The sequence below is a fragment of the Ranitomeya imitator genome, chromosome 9 (assembly GCF_032444005.1).
Source record: "Ranitomeya imitator isolate aRanImi1 chromosome 9, aRanImi1.pri, whole genome shotgun sequence".
Classification (NCBI taxonomy): Eukaryota; Metazoa; Chordata; class Amphibia; order Anura; family Dendrobatidae; genus Ranitomeya; species Ranitomeya imitator.
The window spans coordinates 123330929-123357234 of NC_091290.1; the positions used below are offsets into that span (position 1 = coordinate 123330929).

General features: G+C 43.1%; 1 protein-coding gene and 1 long non-coding RNA gene across 6 annotated transcripts in view; one reads left to right on the forward strand and one right to left on the reverse strand.

Moving 5' to 3' along the window:
• Nucleotides 1-4544: 4544 nt before the first annotated feature.
• Nucleotides 4545-17412, forward strand: LOC138648874 (uncharacterized). 2 transcript variants are annotated; one of them, XR_011315210.1, is made up of 6 exons: nt 4545-4759; nt 11575-11653; nt 13462-14296; nt 14419-14518; nt 15597-15806; nt 15925-17412. It is a non-coding gene; the product is annotated as an uncharacterized lncRNA (long non-coding RNA). The 2 variants fall into 2 exon arrangements; XR_011315209.1 differs by having other exon boundaries at nt 14442-14518.
• WWOX (WW domain containing oxidoreductase) overlaps nt 5936-26306 on the reverse strand; it is a 1078647-nt gene continuing 1058276 nt past the window's right edge. For all 4 annotated transcript variants that reach the window (XM_069738841.1, XM_069738844.1, XM_069738840.1 and 1 more), the window contains exon 10: nt 5936-7916. In XM_069738841.1, the coding sequence (XP_069594942.1) occupies nt 7728-7916 (189 nt within the window). In that variant the 3' untranslated portion in view covers nt 5936-7727. The remainder of the gene's footprint in view (nt 7917-26306) is intronic.

The following is a 26306-nucleotide window of genomic DNA, read 5'->3' on the forward strand; positions in this document are numbered from 1 at the left end:
ATATAGGAGCCAAACTTACACTTTGATATGTGCCCCAGCATAACCACACACCAGTGAGTTTTCTAGGTTCCAGAACCAGCAGAATCCGAGAAATGGATTTCTACTTAACAGAGTCATACAGCCACCCCATGTTTAGCCTTAAATGTAAGCTAATCTCGTGATAAGACATGTAATACTTTCGTTGTCCCTCTGCAAGCTTCCCCCCAAGAGTTATGTTTAATAGAAGGTTTCTCATAACTTTCCAAGGGGGAGTATCCAGCCCCTCAGCGATGTCACGACCAGAGGCTATAAGATATTGAACCTCATTTTAGAATGGAGTCTTTGACCAGGAAGTCAGCTACCAGAGGCTTAATAAATTTGCCCTGATGCATTGGGATGTCTCTCCTCCTCTCCCCCCCACCACATGGCTTACCATTGTCTGAGATAACTGTAAGTGTTTTTCATCTTTAATCCCTTTTTATTTGTAATTGTCTGTACATACTATAATTGTCTCATTTTGTAACATCTTTTTATACTTTTGTAAACACTGCCTATTCTTTTTGGAGTAAAACAAAAACCTTTCCTAGCTTTGATTTCCTTGCTCTAAAATGTACCCCTAAGTCCTCCGAATTAAGTCAATGTTACTGATTGTGTTGGCTCCTGACCCGCTATTAATCATAAGTAATAGGAGCTGGTGGTAGCAAAGTGTCCTGAGCTTTTGAGGAGACTGTAGCGACTGACAGCGTTTGATAATTGTATTTCCCACCTGAGACTAGGAGTAATTATATTGCCCTCACTGCAGCGTACACAACATCCAGTACATAGCAAGGCAGCCTTTCTGGGAACTATTTATCCTAGGTACAGTTCCCTGACTTACCTGAGGGTAAGGGGACACTATAGAGCTGCATGTTCCAAATCTCTGATGAACCAGGGTAACCAAACACCCCTGGTTCATGACATATACACTGCACAGTACTGCTTCTCCTGTACATATTACACAGTATCACTTCTCCTCTCTTCTGAATATACATTGCACGCATAGTACCAATTCTGCACATATACAATGTACAGTACCCCTTCTCCTGTGCTGAATATATACACTGCACAGTACCATTTCTCCTGTGCTGTATATATACACTGCACACACTGCACAGTACCACTTCTCCTGTCCTGTATATATGCACTGCACAGTACCACTTCTCCTGTCCTGCATATATACACAGTGCACAATACCACTCCTCCTGTTTTGTATATATATATATATATATATATATATATATATTGTACAGTGCCGCCACTCCTGTCCTGTATATATGAACTGCACAGTACCTCTTTTCCTGTCCTGTGTATATACACTGCACAGTGCCACTCCTCCTGTCCTGTATATATACACTGCACAGTACCACTTCTCCTGTATATACACTGGACAGTACCACTACTCCTGTCCTGTGTATATACACTGCACAGTACCACTCCTCCAGTCCTGTGTATATACACTGCACAGTACCACTCCTCCTGTCCTGTATATATACACTGCACAGTACCACTCCTCCTGTCCTGTATATATACACTGCACAGTACCACTCCTCCTGTCCTGTGCATATAAACTGCACAGTACCACTCCTCCTGTCCTGTGTATATACTCTGCACAGTACACTTCTCCTGTCCTGTGTATATACTCTGCACAGTACCACTCCTCCTGTCCTGTGTATATATGCTGCACAGTACCACTCCTCCTGTCCTGTGTATATACGCTGCACAGTACCACTCCTCCTGTCCTGTGTATATACACTGCACAGTACCACTCCTCCTGTCCTGTGTATATACTCTGCACAGTACCACTCCTCCTGTCCTGTGTATATACACTGCACAGTACCACTCCTCCTGTTCTGTGTATATACGCTGCACAGTACCACTCCTCCTGTCCTGTGTATATACGCTGCACAGTACCACTCCTCCTGTCCTGTGTATATACACTGCACAGTTCCACTTCTCCTGTCCTGTGTATATACTCTGCACAGTACCACTCCTCCTGTCCTGTGTATATACGCTGCACAGTACCACTCCTCCTGTCCTGTGTATATACTCTGCACAGTACCACTCCTCCTGTCCTGTGTATATACGCTGCACAGTACCACTCCTCCTGTCCTGTGTATATACTCTGCACAGTACCACTCCTCCTGTGCATATACACTGCACAGTACCACTCCTCCTGTCCTGTGTATATACGCTGCACAGTACCACTCCTCCTGTCCTGTATATATACACTGCACAGTACACTTCTCCTGTCCTGTGTATATACTCTGCACAGTACCACTCCTCCTGTCCTGTATATATACACTGCACAGTACACTCCTCCTGTCCTGTGTATATACACTGCACAGTACCACTCCTCCTGTTCTGTGTATATACGCTGCACAGTACCACTCCTCCTGTTCTGTGTATATACGCTGCACAGTACCACTCCTCCTGTCCTGTGTATATACGCTGCACAGTACCACTCCTCCTGTCCTGTGTATATACTCTGCACAGTACCACTCCTCCTGTCCTGTGTATATACGCTGCACAGTACCACTCCTCCTGTCCTGTATATATACACTGCACAGTACACTTCTCCTGTCCTGTGTATATACTCTGCACAGTACCACTCCTCCTGTCCTGTATATATACACTGCACAGTACACTCCTCCTGTCCTGTGTATATACACTGCACAGTACCACTCCTCCTGTTCTGTGTATATACTCTGCACAGTACCACTCCTCCTGTCCTGTGTATATACGCTGCACAGTACCACTCCTCCTGTCCTGTGTATATACACTGCACAGTTCCACTTCTCCTGTCCTGTGTATATACTCTGCACAGTACCACTCCTCCTGTCCTGTGTATATACGCTGCACAGTACCACTCCTCCTGTCCTGTGTATATACTCTGCACAGTACCACTCCTCCTGTGCATATACACTGCACAGTACCACTCCTCCTGTCCTGTGTATATACACTGCACAGTACCACTCCTCCTGTCCTGTGTATATACACTGCACAGTACACTTCTCCTGTCCTGTGTATATACTCTGCACAGTACCACTCCTCCTGTCCTGTGTATATACACTGCACAGTACACTCCTCCTGTCCTGTGTATATACACTGCACAGTACCACTCCTCCTGTCCTGTGTATATACACTGCACAGTACCACTCCTCCTGTCCTGTGTATATACACTGCACAGTACCACTCCTCCTGTCCTGTATATATACTGCTCAGTACCACTTCTCTTTTATTTTCATTGAGGCGACATTGAACTTTGGGACGATCTTTACTGGTTTATTGTTTTCAATATTCAAATAGGAAAATAAAATTAAATATTTGAAAACTTGTTTAAATGGATTATTCCAAGTAATCTCCTATTCTGAGAACTTTATAGTTGCTGGTTGTCCGACTACTGGGACTCCCATGATCCCGAGAAGCAGAGCTCTGTAGAGCACCATCTAAATGGAGCTGTGGTCGGTCATGTGCACTGCGGTGCCATTCAAATAACTTCTCTAAGAGGAGTGTAGAGGTGCACGGCAAAGTATAGCAAATTTCACTGATCGGGGGCGAGTTGTGTTATAGTATGTGGACTGGTGAGGTTTGTGTTGCAGGGCTGCTTTTTTGTCCCAGTCTGGCCCTGGGCCAAAGACACGGCATATTACCCCCCAAAACACCCTACTAACAGTGAAGTTTGGAGGTGGGAACATCACGGTGTGGGGCTGGTTTTCATCATACCGCAATGTGAAACTTCATATAATTTGAGGAAGCATTAGTGGAAAAATGGACCGAGATGTTTTTGAAAAAAAACCTGCTGCCATCCACCAGGATGATGAAATGAAACGAGTGTGGACCTTTCCGAAAGACAATGATCCCAAACACACAGCCAAGGAAACGCTCAATTGGTTTTCGAATCCAATATAAAATTTATGGAATGAACTAACAATCTCAGAATTCATAGAAGGAGCCCTCAGATCCTTCAGGATTTGAAAAATGTTTGTGTGGAAGAATGGGCCAAAATCACATCTGAGCAATGCCTGCAACTAGTTTCTCCATACAAGAGGTATCTTAAACCTTTATCACCAACAAAGACTTATAAATTTCAGTAAGTGTGTTCAATATTTTCCCTTTCTGATTTCTCATTATTACATATAACTTAATTTATGGCCATCTCTGGTTTGATTTCTTTGCCAGTGTAGATTGGATGGGTTGTTACCGACATCTGGTGAGAATATTATGACCATAGCACCTTTAGAAATCTATTTACTTAGAAAATTGGTGAAATGTTCAATACTTATTTCACCCGCTGTATATATATATATTGCCTGTTTATTGTGAGCTCCTCTTTAGAGAGTTTATATACATTAGGACCCTTTTCATCTATCCCTAAAGTATTTAAACACAAAAATTTGGTGTCTAAGCAAACAGCGCCACTCCCGACCAAGGGCTGCATATGGTATTGCAACCTGTATGATCTGTCTTGTTCTGCTAGGTTGAAATTGCAGAGCAATACCCAAACCAACATCCAACATACTACTTAACTGGAGTTCGTTATAGCTAATCTTCTTTAATTTGTCATTGCAGAGGTCAAGCGCCAAGCCTGGAGATCTAAAGTAACTTTGGTCAGACTCGTACAAGGAGCACGAACTGAGTAGATACAAGAAGACATGGGATCAGCTCAACTCCATGAAGGACTTTTCATTTCCAGGGTTCTCGAGATGAAGGCGTTGGTTTCCGAGACCGGTTTGCTTTCCAGGTAACCTATCATGTGATGTAAGGAGGTTCATGAGACGCTGCTGGTAAACCCAGCACCAATTATTGTTTTTGACACTGAGCGATGTTCTGTGTTTTGAGGATCAGTGAGGGTCCCAATAGTTGAGCCTCCACTGATCGTACATTAATCAATGTAGAGAGATGATGGGTGTATTTAGCGAGAATCACCCCCTTTTACAATGAAGATGGGTCTATAGTTATTTCCATTAATTATCACGGAACGCTGATATTCTGGTTTATGCTTAGTGTAAGGCCACTTTATTAAGGAATTTGTTTTAAATAATTTTTAATATAAGTGGCTTCCAAACCCCGGCTTTTCTCCACTTTCTTCCCCTGCCTTCATTTTTCTTCATATTACAGCATATTCATTAGGAGTACAGCTGATGGCAGTGATTTGTCAGCCCTTTTCTCCTCCTCTGATTGTTGTGCTTATCCCCAGAGTTTGTGACACACGGGAGCCGTCCCATCACTGCCATCATCTGTACTCCAAGTTAATATGTTCCTATATCAATGCAGCTGAAGGCAGGAAAATAGACTGGGGAAAAGCCAGGGGTTTTGAAGCCACTTATATTCATTTTATTATGGGATTTGTCTTTATTTCTAATTTCTGTTACAAAAAATATTGTTTTGAAAGTTTTTAAACTTTCCAACCTGGACAAAATTCTTTCCAAAAAAAAGTTACTCTTTGATACAAGGATATTGCACCAAAATTGTGATATATCGGTAGCAGAGGGCTGTAATTTAGCTGTCTCTATCGGATGAGCAGAACCCTCTGAGAGTTTCCCCAAGATTTAAAGTTATTCTTTATCTGCAGGATAGGAAACAACTTACTGATCTAGGTGTCCAATCTTTGGAAACCCATAAAAAGCGAAATGGATGAATGAAGAGAAAGTCTAATATAAAATTTTCCCCTTTATTCATTGACTATGGGACTACTGGGAAAGACAAGTCTTGTACTTAACAGCAGTCCAATAGACAATGAATGGAGGGGGATCCTCACGCACGATCACTGTTACATTCTTGGCCTCGCCGATGGTTCCTGCAGTAGGGGGCAATGAAAACTTTGGAAACAAACCTTTTAAAGAGCAGATGAACCAATATCTAGGTTAACATATGAATTCATCAAGTATAAATAGACTAAAAAAAAATGAGTCGGACGTAGTAGAATAATCTCATATTTTATTTAAATCCCATTATTATTAGAATCAATCATGTGTAAAAATCACAAGTACAGACAAAGAAAGCAAATTGACAATCTCCGGTATCTAAGCCGAGTCCTAGTCTTGTGCGGATATGTGTACAAACATTGCAATCAACTTTCTGCTTCTTTTTGTGAGGAATAAAGGCAAAATGTGGATTGTAGCTTGATGTGTGAAGTCATCATCACACTCCTAGTAAAGGGGTATTTGCAAGTTTTGAAGTTATCCCCCATTCATAGGATTGGGGGTAACTTCCCGATCGCTGGGATCTGTGTGAATGGAGAGGTGGTCCATAATGCGCCTTGCCGATCCATACATTTTTATGTGAGTGCGAAAGACCAGGCGAGCGCAGCGCTTGGCTATCTCCAGTCGGACCCCCAACAATCTGAAAGTCATACCCTATCCAGCAGATAGGCCGGGATCACCCATGCGAGAAATACGGCCGAGTCTCGTATGTTAATACCCGGCATTGCCGCCGGCACTCAGGAGCGGAACGTGCGGCCGCATAGCAATACATGCAGCCGCACGCTCCGCTCCTGAGTGACGGTGGCAATGCCGGGTATTAACATGCGAGACTCGGTCGTATTTCTCACATGTGTGATCCCGGCCATAGGGTCTAACTTCTAAAAGTGAGAATACCCCTTTAATGTATTGACATTGAGTCAAATACAATTTAGGTTTTCATCCAATGGGTCTGCACAGTCCTTAAAAAAGCAAAACCAAACACATTTTGTGTTGGCGAGAATGAAGGACTAACTTATAATCGAATAATTTTTTTTTTTCTTAGTATCAAAGGGGATATAATTATTGCAGCATTGTATGTTTTACCCAGAAGCACTGCTGTGGCGCTCCCTAAAAAATCTTTTAAAAGGTGACTGGGACAAATCAGCGACTCCTGCAGACATCACGTCAACAGAGAAGCTCTTCCTCTTCTGCTCTGTTGATGGGACGTGACTGCTCCCCACTGCCTAACTGCGGGGAGCCAAACGTCACTCGGCATCATGTCAGCAGTAAAGCCCAATAAACCAAACTGAAAAAGAAGAGCTGCTCTGTTGACACGGAGAAGCTGAATTCCTGGCACGAGCTGTGTCGGATAGTGCAGGTGGGTATTTAGCAACTCTCTGCCCGTTTGGCCGGAGTCACACTTGCGAGTGCAATGTGAGACACTCGCCTCAATACCCGGCACTTGGGACCAGAGAGTTCAGCTGCACAGAAATACATGCAGCCGCATGCTCCGGTCCCGGGTGCCGGCGGCAGTGACGGGTATTGAGTCGAGAGACACGTGTGAGTTTCTCGCATTGCACTCGCAAGTGTGACCCCGGCATTAGCTTTTAGGCCGATTAGTAAATATTTGACAAATGAAATAAGAGCGAGTCCATACTAGATGATAACAAATTGTAATAAGTTTAACATTTTCCAGACCCAGATGGATGTTTTGTGGAGGAGCTTCCATCGTTTATGATCGGACCTTATCTTAATATTAGGAAGAAATCAAGATCAGACAAAGGAATTCAGCTAAACTACCCACAAGGAAGAGATATTGTCCCTTCAACCCTGCAGAATTCCCCATTTCCCACTAGTACTTCACATTTTTCACTACGTTGTGACTGCTATTATTCCATTTAACACTAGTTAATCTGTATCAGAGGTATATAGAAACCCTCTTGATGATAGGGTTGGAAAGCTTCCAAAGCTGGCAGGTTCCTAACGCGCACACACTCTGTGTGTTTAGCTCCTAACGGCGGCTCCCTGCTATTTGGACCGGCTGCCAACTCGTTCTTGGATAAGCCTCTCGCTCAGCTCCCACAAGGCCTCCGCCGTCTCCTCTCTCTGGGCCTCCTGCGAAGGCAGGCATCGGCAGCAGTTGTTGAAGTACATCCCTCCAAGGCCTTCCAGGTCTGGAGAGACCGCGCAGTAGACAGATGTGGCAGCTCCTTGTTGCTAGAAGAGAAAAAGATACATGTATCAATTGAACGGTATTGTGTGAATTATATCCAGAATTGACGAACATCAGCGCGGTCTTAGCATGAGCGGCTCTGCTGAGCTTTCAGAAATGAGCCGTGCATGCAATACAATTTTATCGTAAAGAGACTTTCGAAAGAAGCCCTTGCACTTGTTGATAATTTCTCGAATTGTTTGGGTTGTACTGGTCTCCAATTACCATTGGAATAATTTTTTCCATGCAGTTGACTAAATCAATGTCGACTCAAATAGGACACTACGTTAGAGACATATACTCTGGACCTAGAATTGGATTTTGAAAAGGGAACGTTACGGCAGCTCCATTTCTCAACAGACCCTCAAGAAAACCCTAAATCTCTTACTACCCTTTACGACCAATGTGGGCGAAAACTCTGTCCACCCGATAAATTGTTCTGGAGGAAACAAATCTGGGTCTAAAATACAAAGGTGTAACTTAAAGCGATCCCCCACCTTGGAACTAGTGTAGTCACCCTACCTGGTGTCCTACATTTGTTTTTGGCTTCCTCCTTCTCCAAGACTGGCCTTCTGTTCTTCCTAGCTCGCGTGGTGGCCAAAGAATTGCAGTGGTAAGTCTAAGATATGAAGACCTGCCTTTCCCACAGCACCAGGAATGTGGTTTAGACTAATCAAGGCGCTTCCCATGCCACGGAGATGGTTATTTTTGAAGCAGGCGAAAAGGGCCACCTGAGATAAAGAGGCAGCGCAACGCCAATAGTTAGCAGATTGGATGTGAAAAATGTATAGTTACTTCTCAGCGCCAGGGTGGTGGGTCACTCTAAAGCTAGCGATATCCAATACAAAATCTATCACTAGTGCAAACACAAACTGGGCACCCCTTCCATAATTAGGCTTCCTTATACAGTGATATACAGTTCACTGAAGATCTAAGGAAGACCTGTCACTGGCTAAAAATATAGCTAAATATCTTGTAAAGATACCTGAGCTCCTCTGTTTCTGGAGCTCTTTTCCATTTGGCGATACGTTCCTCCATTGCAAAGATAGGCTGCCATCACACTAGCAGTATTTGGTCAGTATTTTACATGAGTATTTGTAAGCCAAAACAAGGAGAGGAACAAATAGAGGAAAGTATAATAGAAACATATGCACCACTTCTGCATTTATTATACTTTCCTCTATTTGTTCCTCTCCTGGTTTTGCCTTACAAATACTGATGTAAAATACTGACCAAATACGGATAGTGTGCCGGCAGCCATATTCACATTTGTTGTTTCTCGAGTGCTGTATGTGAAATCTCTGCTATCAGTCCAACTGAGCATTTCTTCAGCATTTTCTTTAGGGAGTGTGTTTTCACCACTACTTCTTGGAGGGAGTGGTGCAAGTTCACGTACACAGAGAAGACTTTGAAATTCAACTGGGCGATTTTTAAATTTGAGATTTCAGATAGTGCGCTCCAAGAGCAACAAATGCGAATATCTCTACAATGGAATGATGCATCATGAAACAGAAACCAAAAAAAATCAGTTGAGCTCAGGCATTTTTACAAAGTACTTAGCTGGAGTTTTTGAGCAGAGAATGGGTCTTCTTTAAGTTGTTTTTCAGTCAAAATGTAAGCTCTGTAGACAAATGGCCTTGTCTCAGTTTAAATCTGATTCTTTTCATCATTTAGCTGTTCTACTGCTTCCATGGAGAAACACATGGCAACACAGGTTAGTTTTTATGAAGAACCTCATATGTATGATGGAAGTAAGGATTATTGTTTTAGCCTGCACTTTATTCTGAACCTTCAGATTTTGAACATTGACCGAAATGAATGAAGGAAGAGAGACACCCATGCATCCATTGCTGACAGTGAGCAGCTATGGCTCTGTTATACTGCACGGTGCTATCTTTCCTGTACACGGTGACCTTTTTTGTGATGGTTTTGGCTCTGCAATGTGACATCTCTCTATTTTTATGTGACCATTAGTGATGAGCGAGTGTACTCGTTGCTCGGGTTTTCCCGAGCACGCTCGTGTGGTCTCCGAGTGTTTGTTAGTGTTTGAAGATTTAGTTTTCATTGCAGCAGCTGAATGTTTTCCAGATACTAGCCAGGCTGAGTACATGTGGGGGTTGCCTTATCGCTAGGGAATCCCCACGTGTATTCAAGCTGGCTAGTAGCCGTAAATCATTCAGCTGAGGTGATGAAAACTAAATCTCCGAGCAGTCATAAATATTCGGAGACCACCCGAGCAAGGAGTATATTCGCTCATTACTAGTGACCACATGTGACAACTTTTAAGGACCGATGTGTAGGAGATCCACAAGAATTGCACATGGAGCGCCCAGTCAATTTTTTCCCAAAAATTTTGCTCAATATCACGCTCCCTTCATTAGACTTCTGAGCTAATGATGGAGTGACATGGCAAATCTCCTGGCCGCTATGGTGTAATGCCAAATTGTTCGGGAGGTTTCCCCATTCTCTGAGACCTTTTTCAATGAGTAGACAAGTGTGAAATCAGTGCCTCTGGTGGACACAGGTAGAAAAGGACCCTTGTGAAGTAAGAGTAGAGGACCTTACCAGTCCAATAGCTCATCATTATGCACAATTCCCCCTGTTTTGGACATGGAAAGGGTTTCCCTTACTTCTTATCCTCTTGTGGTGTACCAACGGTACGTCCACTTCAGGCATCCATACACGTCGAGCACCTACGAGATATTGTACGTCGCCATCACATCTGCAGATGAAAAGCACAACTCCACCGTTCCTGCCTTTTCTATCTCTGCAGTCATTTGGCCATTTGTATAGATCTTCTCTCCTCCCTTTCCAGAAATCAATTGAAGGCTCTTTATTTAAAGGTATTATGTTTAACATCATTCCTCTGAAGGATGGACTCTGCCTCTTCAGAATCGCGGCCGGCTAATGCCGAGGAGCAATATAGTCTGACACATCTGATATAAAAAAATATGGCTCAGAATTAACCCAGGCACTCCAATTAAGCCCATCACGGAAAGTGCAATTGGGCCGCCGGCCAACAGCGTCCATACATTTCTGGTCAGGAGTATTTCACGCTGGCAAACGCTGCTGGGAACATAAGCGTTTAAAGAGATCTCCGTCTCCCCAGCCTTCCACATACTGCAAGGAAGTCCCTGAAAATTTAACCATTGCCCTGCCACCAAATCGGCATCGTAAGAGTTACGCCGGGTCAGGGCAATGCCCACCGGTCTCCGGTGGTCGAAAATTCTAACAACAACATTTCTCTGGCAGCCGTCATGACTATATTAAAGAAACGAAGGGGAAACATTATAGATTTAGCTGTGGTTTTATTCACATTTTTGCCAGTAAGTTAATTAGCGAATTACCAGGAAATATTTTGGCAGGTATGCGCTACTGTAAGGGAGGGGGGAAAGGGGGGGTGATTGGGAGGTCCGGCCGCCCCTTCCCTTGTCGTTCGGACTATGTAGTAACATAAGGTACGGCCCTAAATTCTAAGCCCCGAGTTTTATGAGTTTTATTTTTAGTCCCAATCCATCTTCCTACAGATAATATGAAATTCTACTAAATTTCTCACCCCTCGATTCAGGGCGAAAATGGCCGCCCAACGTCTGCATCCCATCGAGGAATTTGTGTTAAAACGTAAAAAGATTTCTGACTTATCCATCTGTATTTTCCTAACAGGTCAATGGCTCCCTAGCCGGCAGGAACCTACAATCCCCAGCATGCCCTGGCAGCAATCGATCGTAGACCACCGATATAGGTAAATTTGGGCGCTTCCTTTTATACTCCTCTAGAGCCATAACTCATTTCCATTGTTCCTAGCCGTACGAGGGCTTGTTTTTGCCAAAAGAGGTTGTAGTTTTGAATGACATTATTCAATGTACTGGCAAAATAACAAATTTCCAGTGCAGGAAAATTGTGAAACCAGCACCCCCCCCCCCTCTCCTCCCCCCACAAAACGTAATTCTGCCATTCTTTGTTGTTTGTATGGCTTTGATGAAATGGTTCAAAAGACCTAACAACATGATTCTCCCAGTGAGTAAAATTACAGCAATACCAAACTTGACCAGATTTTTGTGTTATTTTTTTGAATGTTTTTTTTTTTTTTTTTAATCTGAAATGTCTAAAAAATTAAATGTAAACATGATTTTTTTCTGTCACCATTTTAGTGCAAACTATATATATTTCTTTAATTTTCCTTGAAGCTGGTTTTTAATTTTTTAGAGCGAGTTGATATTTTTCCTGTTACCATTTTGGAGTACATACAGTAAGACTTTTTGATACTTTTTTTTGAATTTTTTGATGGAAACGTGGCAAATGCAAAGAAGAGCAATTTTTGTTGTTGTTGATTAGACTGTTATAAAAAAGGCAATACCAAATCTGCTCCAATTTGTTTTGTCGTCTTTCTTTTTAAACTGTGAATAGCGTGTTGATTGAACCCTTTATTTTTATACATATCTAGATCTATATATTTTATGTGTGTGTGTATATATATATATATATATATATATATATATATACTAGATGGTGGCCTGACTCTAATGCATCGGGTATTCTAGAATATGTATGCATGTATGTATGTATATAGCAGCCACATAGTATATAGCACAGGCCACGTAGTATATAGGAGCCATGTAGTATCTAGCAGACAAATACTATGTGACCTATGCTATATACTATGTGGCTGCTATATACATACATACATATTATAGACTAGCCGATGTGTTAATACAGGTCACGCAATATATAACAGTGGGCACGTAATATATAGCACAGCCCACATAGTATATAACACTGCCCATGTAGTATATAGCAGCCACGCGGTATCTAACACAGCCCACATAGTATACAGCAGTGTGGGCACCATATCCCTGTTAACAAAATAATTCAACTCAAAAATAGTTATATACTCACCCCTGGGATCTAGCGAAGCTCCAGCGATACGCTCGCGTCTGCCGCCATCTTCCGTTCCCAGGATGCATTGCGAAATTACCCAGATGACTTAGTGGTCTTGCGAAACCACTAAGTGTTTTGGGTAATTTCGCAATGCATCGCCAGGAACAGAAGATGGCGGCAGTAGCGAGCGCATTGTCAAACAACGGAGGGTGAGTATAGCAGGTATTTTTTGTTTTTTTAACATTAGATCTTTTTACTATTGATGCCGCATAGGCAGCATCAATAGTAAAAAGTTGGTGACACACAGGGTTAATAGCAGCAGTTACAGAGTGCGTTACCCGCGGCATAACGCGGTCCGTTACCGCCGGCATTAACCCTGTGTGAGCGGTGACTGGAGGGGAGTATGCGGGCGCCGGGCACTGACCACGGGGAGGAAGGAGCGGCCATTTTCTTCTTGACTGTGGACGTCGCTGATTTGTGATGTCTGTTTTGTCGCGACCAATTAGCGACTTTGATTTCCACGACGGACAGAATCCGCGACCAATGAATATCCGTGACAGGAAGAAGGAAAGACAGAAAAACGGAAGTGACCCTTAGCCAATTATATAGTAGATATATATACATGTATATTTATAATATATATATTTTTTTATTCTTCTTTCGGCCTTTTAGGGGGTTTGAACCTGGGCTCGGAGTAAGTATTGAAAACATTGGTCTCTTATGAAGCCCAGCTTGAGGCTTAGATACACAGGAGTACCAAGATGGAAACTTGCTCAGCATTCAATCTGTGTCCCGCAATTGTGTCATACCTGAACCTGAGCACCAATTCAGATAAGGTACCTTTAATGCACCTCTATGAAATTAACAGTCATTTAATAGGGTTAGACAGCATCAATCTAACTTTAGCCGGCACCCACCATGTGTGGAGCCTGATCAGCTCAGATGTAGGGGTATGTAACATGTCAATAAGGGGTTAAAGGGAACTTTTGGCAATCTATTGGCAGTAAGTGACAGAGTAGGAGAAACTGAGCAGTTGATCTAAAAAGCTTGTGTCTAACTTGTATTTTAATCTCTCTCTATAAATATGCACCTAAAAAGAGAAGGCTGTCAATCAATGGGTAGGACCGCCCACTGGACTGTAAAGAATAGAATGACTAAACTACAAGTTCTACTGAATCTTTCACCACAAAGCTATATATCAATCTGTTTAGCTCCTTCTGCTCTATAACATGTTACTGACATGTTCAGTGTGACAGGTTCCCCCTTAAATCTTACCAGAAACGTTTTCTCCATATCGATAGCGAATTAGTTTATAGCGGCTGGTTCTGATGCTAATTCTAACCCCCAAAGTGTTATTTTCCCGGTTTCCTCCTTTATTTACAAAAGTCTCTGAAATCGCATCCAGTCGCAGAGTATGAAGGGAGCCGAAGAGTTACTAACAGTATATGGCGCTGCAGTTCCTCTGCTGTACCCTGAGGCCGCACAATGACAAAGAAGCGCCATGGAGGTGAGGCATGTTGCTGGATAGCGGTTTTATCTTACACTGGTTCCTGCACTTGAAAGTATTATGGGGCTAGAAGAAATCTTGAAAAACTAATTTAAACTAAAAGAATATTTTTTTTAAAAAAGGTTTACCTTTCCTTATCCTGCAGATGAGTGGGGGGATCCCGGTTCCGTGGTGTATGAACTCAATAGAAGACCTACGAGACACTACACATACAACACTCAGGTGGAAATTCTGCACTCTGCCAGCTGAGCAGCTTGGTTCTGAGCATTTTTTTTGGAATTAGTGGGGGGTCTTAGGATACAGCCTTACAGGGCAAGAAATGATCTTTAAAAAGCAGTGGAATCCGAGGGGGTGGGGCAGAAGCTGTCTTTCACCTATTGCCGGCTCCGAGGGGGTGGGGCAAAAGCTGTCTTTTACCTATTGCAGGCTCCGAGGGGGTGGGGCAGAAGCTGTCTTTCACCTATTGCAGGCTCCGAGGTGGTGGGGCAGAAGTTGTCTTTCACCTATTGCAGGCTCCGAGGGGGTGGGGCAGAAGCTGTCTTTCACCTATTGCAGGCTCCGAGGTGGTGGGGCAGAAGTTGTCTTTCACCTATTGCAGGCTCCGAGGGGGTGGGGCAGAAGCTGTCTTTCACCTATTGCAGGCTCCGAGGGGGTGGGGCAGAAGTTGTCTTTCACCTATTGCAGGCTCCGAGGGGGTGGGGCAGAAGCTGTGTTTCACCTATTGCAGGCTCCAAGGGGGTGGGCCAGAAGCTGTCTTTCACCTATTGCAGGCTTCGAGGGGGTGGGGCAGAAGATATCTTTCACCTACTGTGGTGTCCGAGGCTGGATGTAACAAAGTCTTAAATTTTTTTTTAATGTTTCATCCGTGTTGGTCGTCTTTGTTTTTACGACAAGTATTGGTCAATTAGAAAACTCACATTTGTATTTCTATCAGTATAGGATATGATAAGAATAGATAAGAACACTTTGTTAAAGGCATCCTGTCATCAAAAGTTCCCAGTTTTTGTAGTTATTCTTTAGTCCTGCTGGCTCTTTATTTTAAATCAGCCATACAGCTGTTCCGCTAATTATTCTGGACTTTACTAAGTGGCGTGGCTCACAGGATAATAATCTAAATCAGCCTAAAGCTACGCCCCTGAAGAATTTTGTAAGCACCACCTCTTAGGAAAATTGGCACAAGATTACCAATTTTCCGAACTTAAATATATGGTGGATTGCAAAAAACAAAAACCAGAATAATCAGGGGAGCGGCGGGAATAAAATCAAACAAAAAACTGACCTACTTTTGCTTGTATTACAGGTATCTAGACGTTTCCCAACACGTTCTCTGGTAGAAACTATCCCTCCACAGAATGGCGGTATTACAATATTGACACACTGTGCCGTATTATGGACAGGAATGGAGCCGTAATGAGAACTATTAGTCGGTACATGACGTGAACGTAACGCCTGCCAATGTGGATTACCCAGAACCTAGCATATGTATTCTCACCTTTCAGGAGAGGAGCAGGTGGGTGGTGGTGGGGGCTTTCAATACCATCTGAACCTCGAGTGACATTTTTTTCTTTTAGCTATTTTGACAGTGTAATATCCAAGTTTTAATTGTTTCCTCATCATCCTTCTTCCAGGTCAGACACGGCGACAGCCATTTGGAGGGGTTGTCAGGCACCTAATTAGTGCAGCATTCTGCGCCGTGGCTAGTAACTGAAACTTTTGCAGGTGCTGCTAAAGCAGAGAGCCCTTTAATCACTTCACGATGACTTTAAAATGTCAGCCGGTTTGTGTCGTGTCAGTCCGTCACGTGACAAGGTCTCAGCGCTGAAAAGAATTAATGCTAACAAATTCAGCACAGAAGAAAATGGCCAATGGACTCGTCACCCACCTTCACGTATCTACGATAGGAAAGAAGTTGAGTTGTAAATACCACGGAACGTGCGGAAAACCAATTCTTAACCAACCGGTAAATTGTTTGTGACTTCATTAGAGTGATTCTGTCAATATCATGTCGATAGGAGGCCGATACTAATTTATGTCGAGGATTTGGCTCTATGGAGGTTCTAATATTGAAATGTGGCGAATTGTGATCAAATAGTACATGTAGTAAGTGACCTGGTTAGGCGGGGGTGGGACTAGAAGCTCGGGGGTGGCATCTAACGGTGAATCTATAATCACGGCCATCTCTCTAACATGTGCCATTTATTATATTAGCGTTGTCTTATGCGATCTAGGGGTATTTACGTTCCTCAAAATCTCAGAGGCCAACTCTGACCTCATCTTTGAACCTCCTGTTCCAATATAATATGGGTCTACAGTATCCTCATAATATCTATGCTGTACAGTTTGAGTAAAAGCTATGCTTGCTCAGGAATATTCTGAACACCCCTACAAGTAAAAGGCGATAGATGCTTTTGCGTGATGACCCCATCATAGGTTCATTTACTGCTACTCCCGGACCAAAAAAAAATTGTTGCTCCGGTATCTTGTAAAATATTTATTTCTTTATTTTAAGTCCATTAAAAATGTCCAAAAATTCCAACGGTTGCATAGACAGGGCACAGGGAGCAAGGCGCGTTTCTAACGCTCACTTTGCATTCTTTATCAAAAGGATTTACTAAAATACTCCAAAAGTGCCAATGTCAAAAACAGTAGGAACAAATCACACGACAAAGTTACATCAACGAATACATTTCTTAAGCGACAGGTGTCTAAAAACAGTCACTAGCGATTCACGGTTTGTCTCTTTAGCTTAAAACCGTTAGGTCTTCTTGACTCCAGATTAAAGATCCAACACGCTTCTTTTGTTAATTTTTTGCGTTTAATATCTCCGCCTCTTGTATGTGGAAGTAGTTTTTCTCTACCTAAAACTTGCAAAGAAGACATGTCACTATGTTGCTTCACAATAAACTGCTCTGCAATAGGCGAAACGTTTCCACTGGTCTTATTTGCATTGAGTATATCATTGTAATGTTTATGGAAGTAGGATATTAATTTACGTGTAGTGCATCCTATGTTGAATTTTTCACATGCGATGCAGTTAATTTTGACTACCATGTTCTCTGAGTCTCAATTATTTATTCTCTTAAATGCGTATGCCGTCACTTTATGATCCTGGGTGTCCGAACTACTTATGATTTTGCGATTGAAGGGGCGGCAGCGCTGAGGTCCCTGCACAGCCTTTTTTTGAGCCCCTCTTTGTGCAGGAACCACCGAGCGGAGTTGGGCAAACGTTTTGGCTTCTGGCACAACTTTGTGGATATGAGTTGTGCTGTGTAGGGCAAATTAATTATTAAGATGGTAAGGGTGTGAGAGGTTAGCCCCACCTTAAATCAATCCTAAAGCGACGGCATACCCCTTTAATAGGATGATAAAATCTACAAGCACAGGAGAAGTACATGTTCATGCGGAAAAGCAAGATTCAAATGTGCCCTCGACAGAGCCATTGAATTAAGGTCTTTGACTTTTTTTCAAATATCTTGAGACGGGCACCACTATCTTGAGTACCTGGGTTCATGACATTGAGGCACAGGGCGGATGTTTTGTCCTAAAAGTTGCTCTATCTGGATTGTCGTAATGTCACTCATGGGTCAAGAAGCCGAATAAAGAGCATCAATACTTATATGTCGGGTACGTATCAGCCTACAGTATACTCCATCAATGTACCGGGAGGATCGCCAATGTCTGGCACAATCAGCGTACACCAGTGTTTCCTAGACTCCAGTACTCCTGGACCCCAACAGGTTATGTTTTCTGGATTTTCTTAGCATTGCCCAGGTGAGGGAAGTATGAGTTCTCCCACTTGTGCAGCATTATGAAATCCTGAAAACATGACCCGTTGGGGTCCGGGAGGACTGGAGTTTGGGAAACCCTGGTCTACACTAATCTTATGGCATGCCCTCCCCCCCATGGTGTTTGAGGTTCTCTGGCAAGGATTTTCTTTTGGCTGTAGACTACCAAGCCATAGATGATGTGGTGGAAGAGCAATTTAGCTCTCGATGGGACAACTGTAGCCGAGCTATCTCGTCATCCTTTCCACCCTATAGCTCACGTCAAATTGCAAATTTCAGCAGTAGTCCCAATGAATCATGTGTCATTCTGCATCTCGGGGAAGGAATTAAGTGAAATGTTGCTCTTGACGAGATGAGATGTCTTTCCTCGACTCCAAACTGGGGCCTTCCACCAAACGACGAGCGGTGTTGGAGAAACACATTGTCACAGCGACGGAAAGGGCTAAATTGATGTCCTCGGTTGTTCCCCCCATCTCCCATCTTTAAGCCATTTAACTTAAATACCATTAGATCTCGTCAGTTTTGTGGAAGCGAGCAATGGGAAAGTTAACAAGCAAGTGACCTTTCTGGAGAGAAGCGGTAATAAGATTTCCCTGCCGTTCTCTGTGTCTGTAACCAAGATCCGTCTACTTAGTCCAGCGTAAGAGCGGGTTAATGATGCCACTCAGCGCTTTCACGTATACAGCGAGAGATGATTGGGGCCGACATTGTAATGATGATTCTGCATGCGGAGGCGGTGGCGCTGTGCGATTGGTGAGGCGTTCTTCACTCAACATCAGTACCAACATGTGCAAAGTTGCTTAATGGGCTGTTTTGTTTTTTTGTTATGTAAATGCATGTATGTTTTGTTCAAAATTATGCCTGTATCTGTTGTTTTGTGAAACATCGGGTGGTGTTTGCCATCTATAGTTTCTGTGTTGTAGGGTGTATTGTTTGAGTTAACTGAGAATCAGTCAGCGAGGTGATTGTGACCAGAGAGAGTTCTAACTCTTAAAGGGAACCTGTCACCTGAATTTGGCGGGACCAGTTTTGGGTCATATGGGCGGAGTTTTCAGGTGTTTGATTTACCCTTTCCTTACCCGCTGGCTGCATGCTGGCCGAAATATTGGATTGAAGTTAATTCTCTGTCCTCCATAGTACACGCCTGTGCAAGGTAATCTTGCTTTGCGCAGGCGTGTACTACGGAGGACAGAGAATGAACTTCAATCCAGTATTTCGGCCAGCATGCAGCCAGCGGGTAAGGAAAGAGTGAATCAAACACCTGAAAACTCCGCCCATATGACCCAAAACTGGTCAAGCCAAATTCAGGTGACAGGTTCCCTTTAAGTGTAATTCAAACATCCAGATATCATGTTCCGAGTACAGATCACGGGTTACCTGACCCAAACTTAATAGTGTCATACATGCCTATGTAGGTGGGGAGACTCACGGCGAGTCTAGAAATTCACAGTCTGTACTCTGATCTTGTTTCCTGGATATTTGAAGTTGTCTTTAGGGTAAGACCACATACAGCCAATGGCCACATGACTTTGTTTTTCTGAACTGCTCGTTTGGCTGTTTATTGGGTTGCGTAAAGAGACTTTACGGCTGTCTTTTCAAGTTGTGGCGAATGTCATGGTTTTTCCAATATTGCATCCAAAATGTAGTAGCTCTGCTGCAAGGTGTGAACGCCACTTTAGTCTGCACCGCCTAACAATGTGAAATTCCAAAAATGGGCAGCAGTACCTTGCGCTTGGTACATTTAATGTGAATTTGTTTGTTTTTTTCATTTTTTATTACGTGCCTTTTTTAAAATTTGTTAAAATTGTGAGGACACTTACTATTGCATGACGACCTCACTCCTCGTGAGAGCTGCTTCCTTGTTTTGGGCTCGAGTCCTCCTTAATTTTGTAGGCCAGCGCTGAAAGTTGTCTACGGTATGTACATTGTTTTGAATATGGAGCTATCTGAGCGAGGTTGAAATGTTGTGGCAGGCGGGTTGAGAATTTGATGAAATGCGTGAAGCTGAAAAGTAGAAGCGTTTGACGTTTGACCGATCTGACTTGAGCTTTGCACATGTTGGTCCGCTCCTGCGCCCTCTTAGAAGATAGTTTTGAGCGCAGCATATTTTGTTTAGAAGGGATCTGAATCTTGGCCGGTGCCATGATGTTGGGGGCAATGAATTCAAATACGGTGCGTTATATATTAATGAAGATGCGTCTCAATGTGTGTGTCTGGTCTCTGTGATATAAAAGTATTTTTGTCGATCTAGATGTATATTCCTTTTCAGTACATTGTACATATATGTTGATTATATGGTTTTTGTTGTTTAGGTATTTAGTGATGGTCTTCTGAAGATCATCTGGGTATCCTTAAAAATGTTAAAATGTTAATTTTGTAAACTCTTAAATTGAATATGTAGCATATTCCAATTCTTCCAAAGGACCAGTGATCATGTTACTAAGTTGTGACGTATTTGCTTTTCTTTAATTCTCACTGCTACCTTGAGTTTTTTTTTTTTTTTTTTGTTGCCAAAATTTTCCATATGGTTTCAGAGATTATTTTTTGTTTTATTTAGTGGTAGTTTTTCTAGTCTTTACTAAGGGGGTGTCTTTGTGCGAAATTCTGCAGAGCAGCCTAAAGACCGCCCCAGAGGATCCTGTGAGTCATGTTATTATTATTATTATTCTTTATTGTTCTAGCACCATTTATTCCATGGCGCTTTACATGTGAGGAGGGGTATACATAATAAAAACAGGTACAATAATCTTAAACAATACAAGTCACAACTGGTACAGGAGGAGAGAGGACCCTGCCCACGAAGGCTCACAATCTACAAGGGATGGATGAGGATACAGTAGAGCTGGTCGTGCAGCGGTTTGGTAGATCGGTGGTTACTGCAGGTTGTAGGCTTGTCGGAAGAGGTGGGTCTTTAGGTTCTTTTAGAAGGTTTTGACGGTAGGCGAGAGTCTGATATGTTGTGGTAGAGAATTCCAGAGTAGGGGGGATCTTTTGTAAAGATCTTAAAACTGGGCACTAAATCCAAAGGGCCATATATTTGAAATTGGTGGTTTTTTAAGACCTCCAAAAGAATGAATATTCAGGTGAGCATCGTGAATCAAATAAGAGACGAAAACTTGTTATTTTTGACATGTTACAGGTTCTCTTTTTAGAAGACTAGTTGTTGAGAGATTTACTTGTTGTCTGGGTGGTGTCTAATTTCGAAGCTTATTAAATTTGGTCTCTAATGAAACCCTTTAGGGATGAGAAATTATAGTAACAGATTATGCAGAGGGTAAATGTATTCAAGTTAAGGGATAATGTGATTCATTATTGACTTTTCTTGTCAAAAATGAATATGGTCAAACAGGTATGAATTTAAAGAATGCAGGTGGTATCGGCGCGTAGCTTTTTTTTTTGGACTTTTCTATGGGATATTCCTCTAGATTACTGGCTGCAGGCCACTAGCTAGGTTAGGTTTGTTTTTCTCTGTGGAAATGTGAGCTTCCAGCCCCTGATGAAGCCAGTCAGGGTGAAACATGTAGCGGAGGCTATGAGTGGATTGTAATTAGTCCTAATGCAGTCTCAGCAGTGCCACTTTTTTGGCTATTTATGTCCTATCTTGTCAATATGTTTAAAATTGTGCCCGATGGGCCAATCCCCTTGCGATTGTGTATTTTGGCCCCCATGCTACATTAAGATCCCAAATGTTGTGCTGTTGTTCTCAGGTAACGATGGTGCATGTGGTCTGGCAGAAGGGTTGGCTTTTTGTGAATTACTTTGTCACATGACCATATTATCTGCGACTAGTTGCAATGTAAGAGGTGGGTTACAAGTTGCACGTGTCGATAAACTAATAAATAGCATTGCGATGGTTTTGAGAAACTTGTCCTTTGCTTTTATTTTGTCCTGAAAATCAGTTTAATTTACTTCAATGAAGTTAAGCTGCAATAGCGGATGCAACCACTGGCCAGGTGTGGCGCTGTTTTTGAAAGCAAGTTTCATTCCTGCCCATCCTATTTCACCAAGGCTGCGAATGCTACCTAGATTGTGACAGGAGTCTGCACAGAGTCTTCTTTGTGTGCGAGCTTTTCCTCTTGAGCCTGAAAGGAACCTATTAAGTTGAGCGTTGAAATGTTAAGCCGACACGGTCTTTGTGTTCAAGTGCAGCTGCACAATTCTCTCAATTGGAAGGGTCGAACGCTTGAGAGGATTGTTATCTTTTTCTGGACAAAACCCATTCCTGTCACTCTAGGAGGGGAGCGCACTAGTTGCATCTGCATTTTCTGCAGTTTCCAAACATCTATGTTGGATGAGCTGTTTATGGAAGCGTAAATGTGAAATCATTAAGTTGACACACAAAATCATTGCCATTCATTGGAATGTTTTTGGCTTTGTGTTAAATCCATGGATCTTTTTTGGACACGTTCTGATCTGACAGTTCCAGATTTCTCATCAGTAACTTGTATGTGTGAACATACCCTTTGAGTGTTTGTTTCCATTTTTCGAACTAGATATTGTCTCTGGCTGCAATCTGGTTTCCGCTCTTTACACTCTACTGAAACTGCCCTCACTAAAGTCTCAAATGACCTATTAATAGCTAAATGTAATGGTCACTACTTCATGCTAATTCTCTTGGATCTCTCCGCAGCATTCGACACTGTGGATCATCAGCTCCTTCTTACTATGCTCGGCTCCATCGGCCTCAAGGACACCGTTCTCTCCTGGTTCTCCTCCTATCTCTCTGACCGATCCTTCACTGTATGTTTCGCTGGTTCCTCCTCCTCTCACCTTCCCCTTACTGTTGGGGTTCCTCAAGGATCAGTCCTAGGCCCCCTCCTCTTCTCTTTGTATACTGCCCCTATTGGACAAACAATCAGTAGATTTGGTTTCCAGTACCATCTCTATGCTGACGACACCCAATTATACACTTCTGCTCCCGATATCACGGCTACCTTTCTAGAAAACACCAGTGATTGTCTTACCACTGTCTCCAACATCATGACCTTCCTCTATCTGAAACTGAACCTGTCAAAAACTGAACTCCTCATGTTTTCTCCCTCTACTAACCTACCTTTGCCTGACATTGCCATCTCCGTGTGCGGTTCCACCATTACTCCCAAGCAACATGCCCGCTGCCTTGGGGTCATCCTTGATTCTGACCTTTCATTCACCCCCCACATCCGCTCACTGGCTCGCTCTTCTTACCTGCATCTCAAAAACATTTCTAGAATTGGCCCTTTTCTTACTTTCGACTCTGCAAAAACTCTTACTGTTTCACTTATTCATTTTCGTCTGGACTATTGTAACTCTCTACTAATCGGCTTCACTCTTACCAAACTCTCCCCGCTCCAATCTGTCCTGAATGCTGCAGCCAGGATCATATTCCTCACCAACCGTTACACCGATGCCTCTACCCTGTGCCAGTCATTACACTGGCTACCCATCCACTCCAGAACCCAGTACAAAACTACTACCCTCATCCACAAAGCGCTCCATGGCTCTGCACCACCCTACATCTCCTCCCTGGTCTCAGTCTACCACCCTACCCGTGCCCTCCGCTCCGCTAATGACCTCAGGTTAGCATCCTCAATAATCAGAACCTCCCACTCCCGTCTCCAAGACTTTACACGTGCTGCGCCGATTCTTTGGAATGCACTACCTAGGTTAATACGCTTAATCCCCAATCCCCACAGTTTTAAGCGTGCCCTAAAAACTCATTTGGTCAGATTGGCCTATCGCCTCAATGCATTAACCTAACGATCCCTGTGTGGGCCATTCAAAAACAAACCAAACATAATTGGGTTTGTCGCATCATGTTCTCATACACTTTATGCAGTTAATAGCCCTCTGTGTCTGTACTGCTACATAGGCAGTTAACTCGTTCATGCAACTTTACATGAACACCTGAGCCTTACACTATGGCCGGTCCGAATAACTAAAGCAATTGTTACCATCCACCTCTCGTGTCTCCCCTTTTCCTCATAGATTGTAAGCTTGCGAGCAGCAGGGTCCTCATTCCTCCTGGTATCTAGTTTGAACTGTGATTTTTGTTATGCTGTAATGTCTATTGTCTGTACAAATCCCATCTGTAAATGCAAAAGCGCTGTGGAATCTGTTGGCGCTATCTGAATTCAAATAATAATATCTTTACTCATATTTGGCTGAGCACTTTGTGTCTTTTTGTGTCTTTACTGGTCTCATGTGTGTGGCTGCTTTACACCTGCAGGTTTCTCATACACATGTGCCTTCAATTGGCAAATTTTTTGGTAGCAGTTGCTGTCAGCATTGAGCTCAGTAATGAGTAATTGTCTCCTCCTGTGTGGAATTGGAGTTCCTGTTGAGCCTCCTCCTCCTCATCTCAGCTGGGCTGCATTTCCTGTGCCATTAGTTGTGTATAAATGCAGTGGTGTAGGTCTGTGTGACCGTGGTCTGTGCGTGAAGTATGTCGTCGAAGTATGCAGCAGAAATAATACCAGAAATAGAACCAGCAAGAGAACCACCACAGGGTAAGACTCTTCTTAGACACTTACTCAAACACTGCTAAACACACTCTTCCATTTGGTCCAACAAAAACAAACAAACTCTATCCCTCTCTCTGCTTCACAACCATATCTCCCAAACCACAAACACCTCAGCTCATAGCTCACAACACAACATCATCAAGCAACATTTAAACAACTACTATTGGATAGCACTCACAACCACCACCCTGCTCCCTTGATAATGCACACTCTGTCAAAAATCAACTCTATGTCATTAACAAACACCTGGCTTCTTTGCTTTCTGTCTGCTGACATTCCCACCATCATCAAGGGTAACTTCAACAACCCCATTGACACTTCCAAATCAGCAGCTTCCAAACTCCTTAAGCAACGCATCAATGCTCAACTTTCCTCTCAATCTACATCTAATTCTCTCTTCCACAACCAACAATCTAGCTTCCGTCCCAACCGTTCCACTGAGTCTGCCCTGACCACAATTCCTACCAACTTCCTTACAGCCAAAGCTAACAAACAAGTCTTTATACTCCTCCTCCTCCTACACTTGTCCTCTGCCTACGACCACTGCCTCCTACTACACATCCTCTCTTCCTTTGGTGTCAAAACACCTGGACCTATCTTTGAACACATAGTAAAGATGAGATTGGAGACAATCAAAGCAACTATGCTGTAACGTACAACCGAGGCAGATTGGACACTGCAGCTGGACACATTACACAATTGACAACAAATACTGAACAGGGAGACATACTCTTACACTCGCACACCTCGCCAATCCATCCTCAACTCTGCTGCCCAACTAATCAATCTCTCTTACTACACTCCTGCTTCCCCTCTTTGCAAATCCTTGCACTGGCTCACAATTTCCCAGCATATCCAGTTTAAACTAACAACGCTGCAAAACCACCCAAAACCTTTCTCCTACATATCTTTACAAACAAAGCTATCGGTATCTTCCCTCACATTAATCTCCAGTCCTCATATACCTCCTTCTCTCCTCCACACTTATGCTCCTCATCCAAACATTTGGCACAAATAGCCACCATCCTCAGAAATTCGCCACCCCAACACATCCAATTATACACCACATTTGGATCCTTTAGACATAACCTGAAAACCCATCTTTGCAAAAAACTTACAACCTGTGATAACCGCACAGCTACCTCAACACCATCAAAGCTAACACAATGCCCAACCTACTGTCACCTTGAAACACCAGTGTCTTTGTGCTTGTTTCCCCAGCGTTACTCCACATTTCTGGCCTCCTAGGGTACCGTCACACAGTGGCATTTTGATTGCTACGACGGCACGATCCGTGACGCTCCAGCATCGTAACAATATCGCTCCAGCGTCATACACTGCTGTCACACTTTGCAATGTACGACACTGGAACAATAATTTCATGGCGTATTTGCAATGTGGAAGCCGTGGGTTACTATGCGCACATCGTATACAATATCGTGCACACCCTTGTTACACCATGCGATCATGCCGCCACAGCGGGACACTAGACGACAAAAGAAAGTTTCAAACGATCTGCTACGACGTACGATTCTCAGCAGGGTCCCTGACCGCACTAACGTGTCAGACACTGAGAGATCGTAAGTATATCGCTGGAACGTCACAGATCGTGCCGTCGTAGCGATCAAAATGCCACTGTGTGACTGTACCCTTAACCTTTGCTCCTTTCCCCCTAATCAGCTACAATACTGTTAACTGTTACCTGTATAGATACAGCTCAAT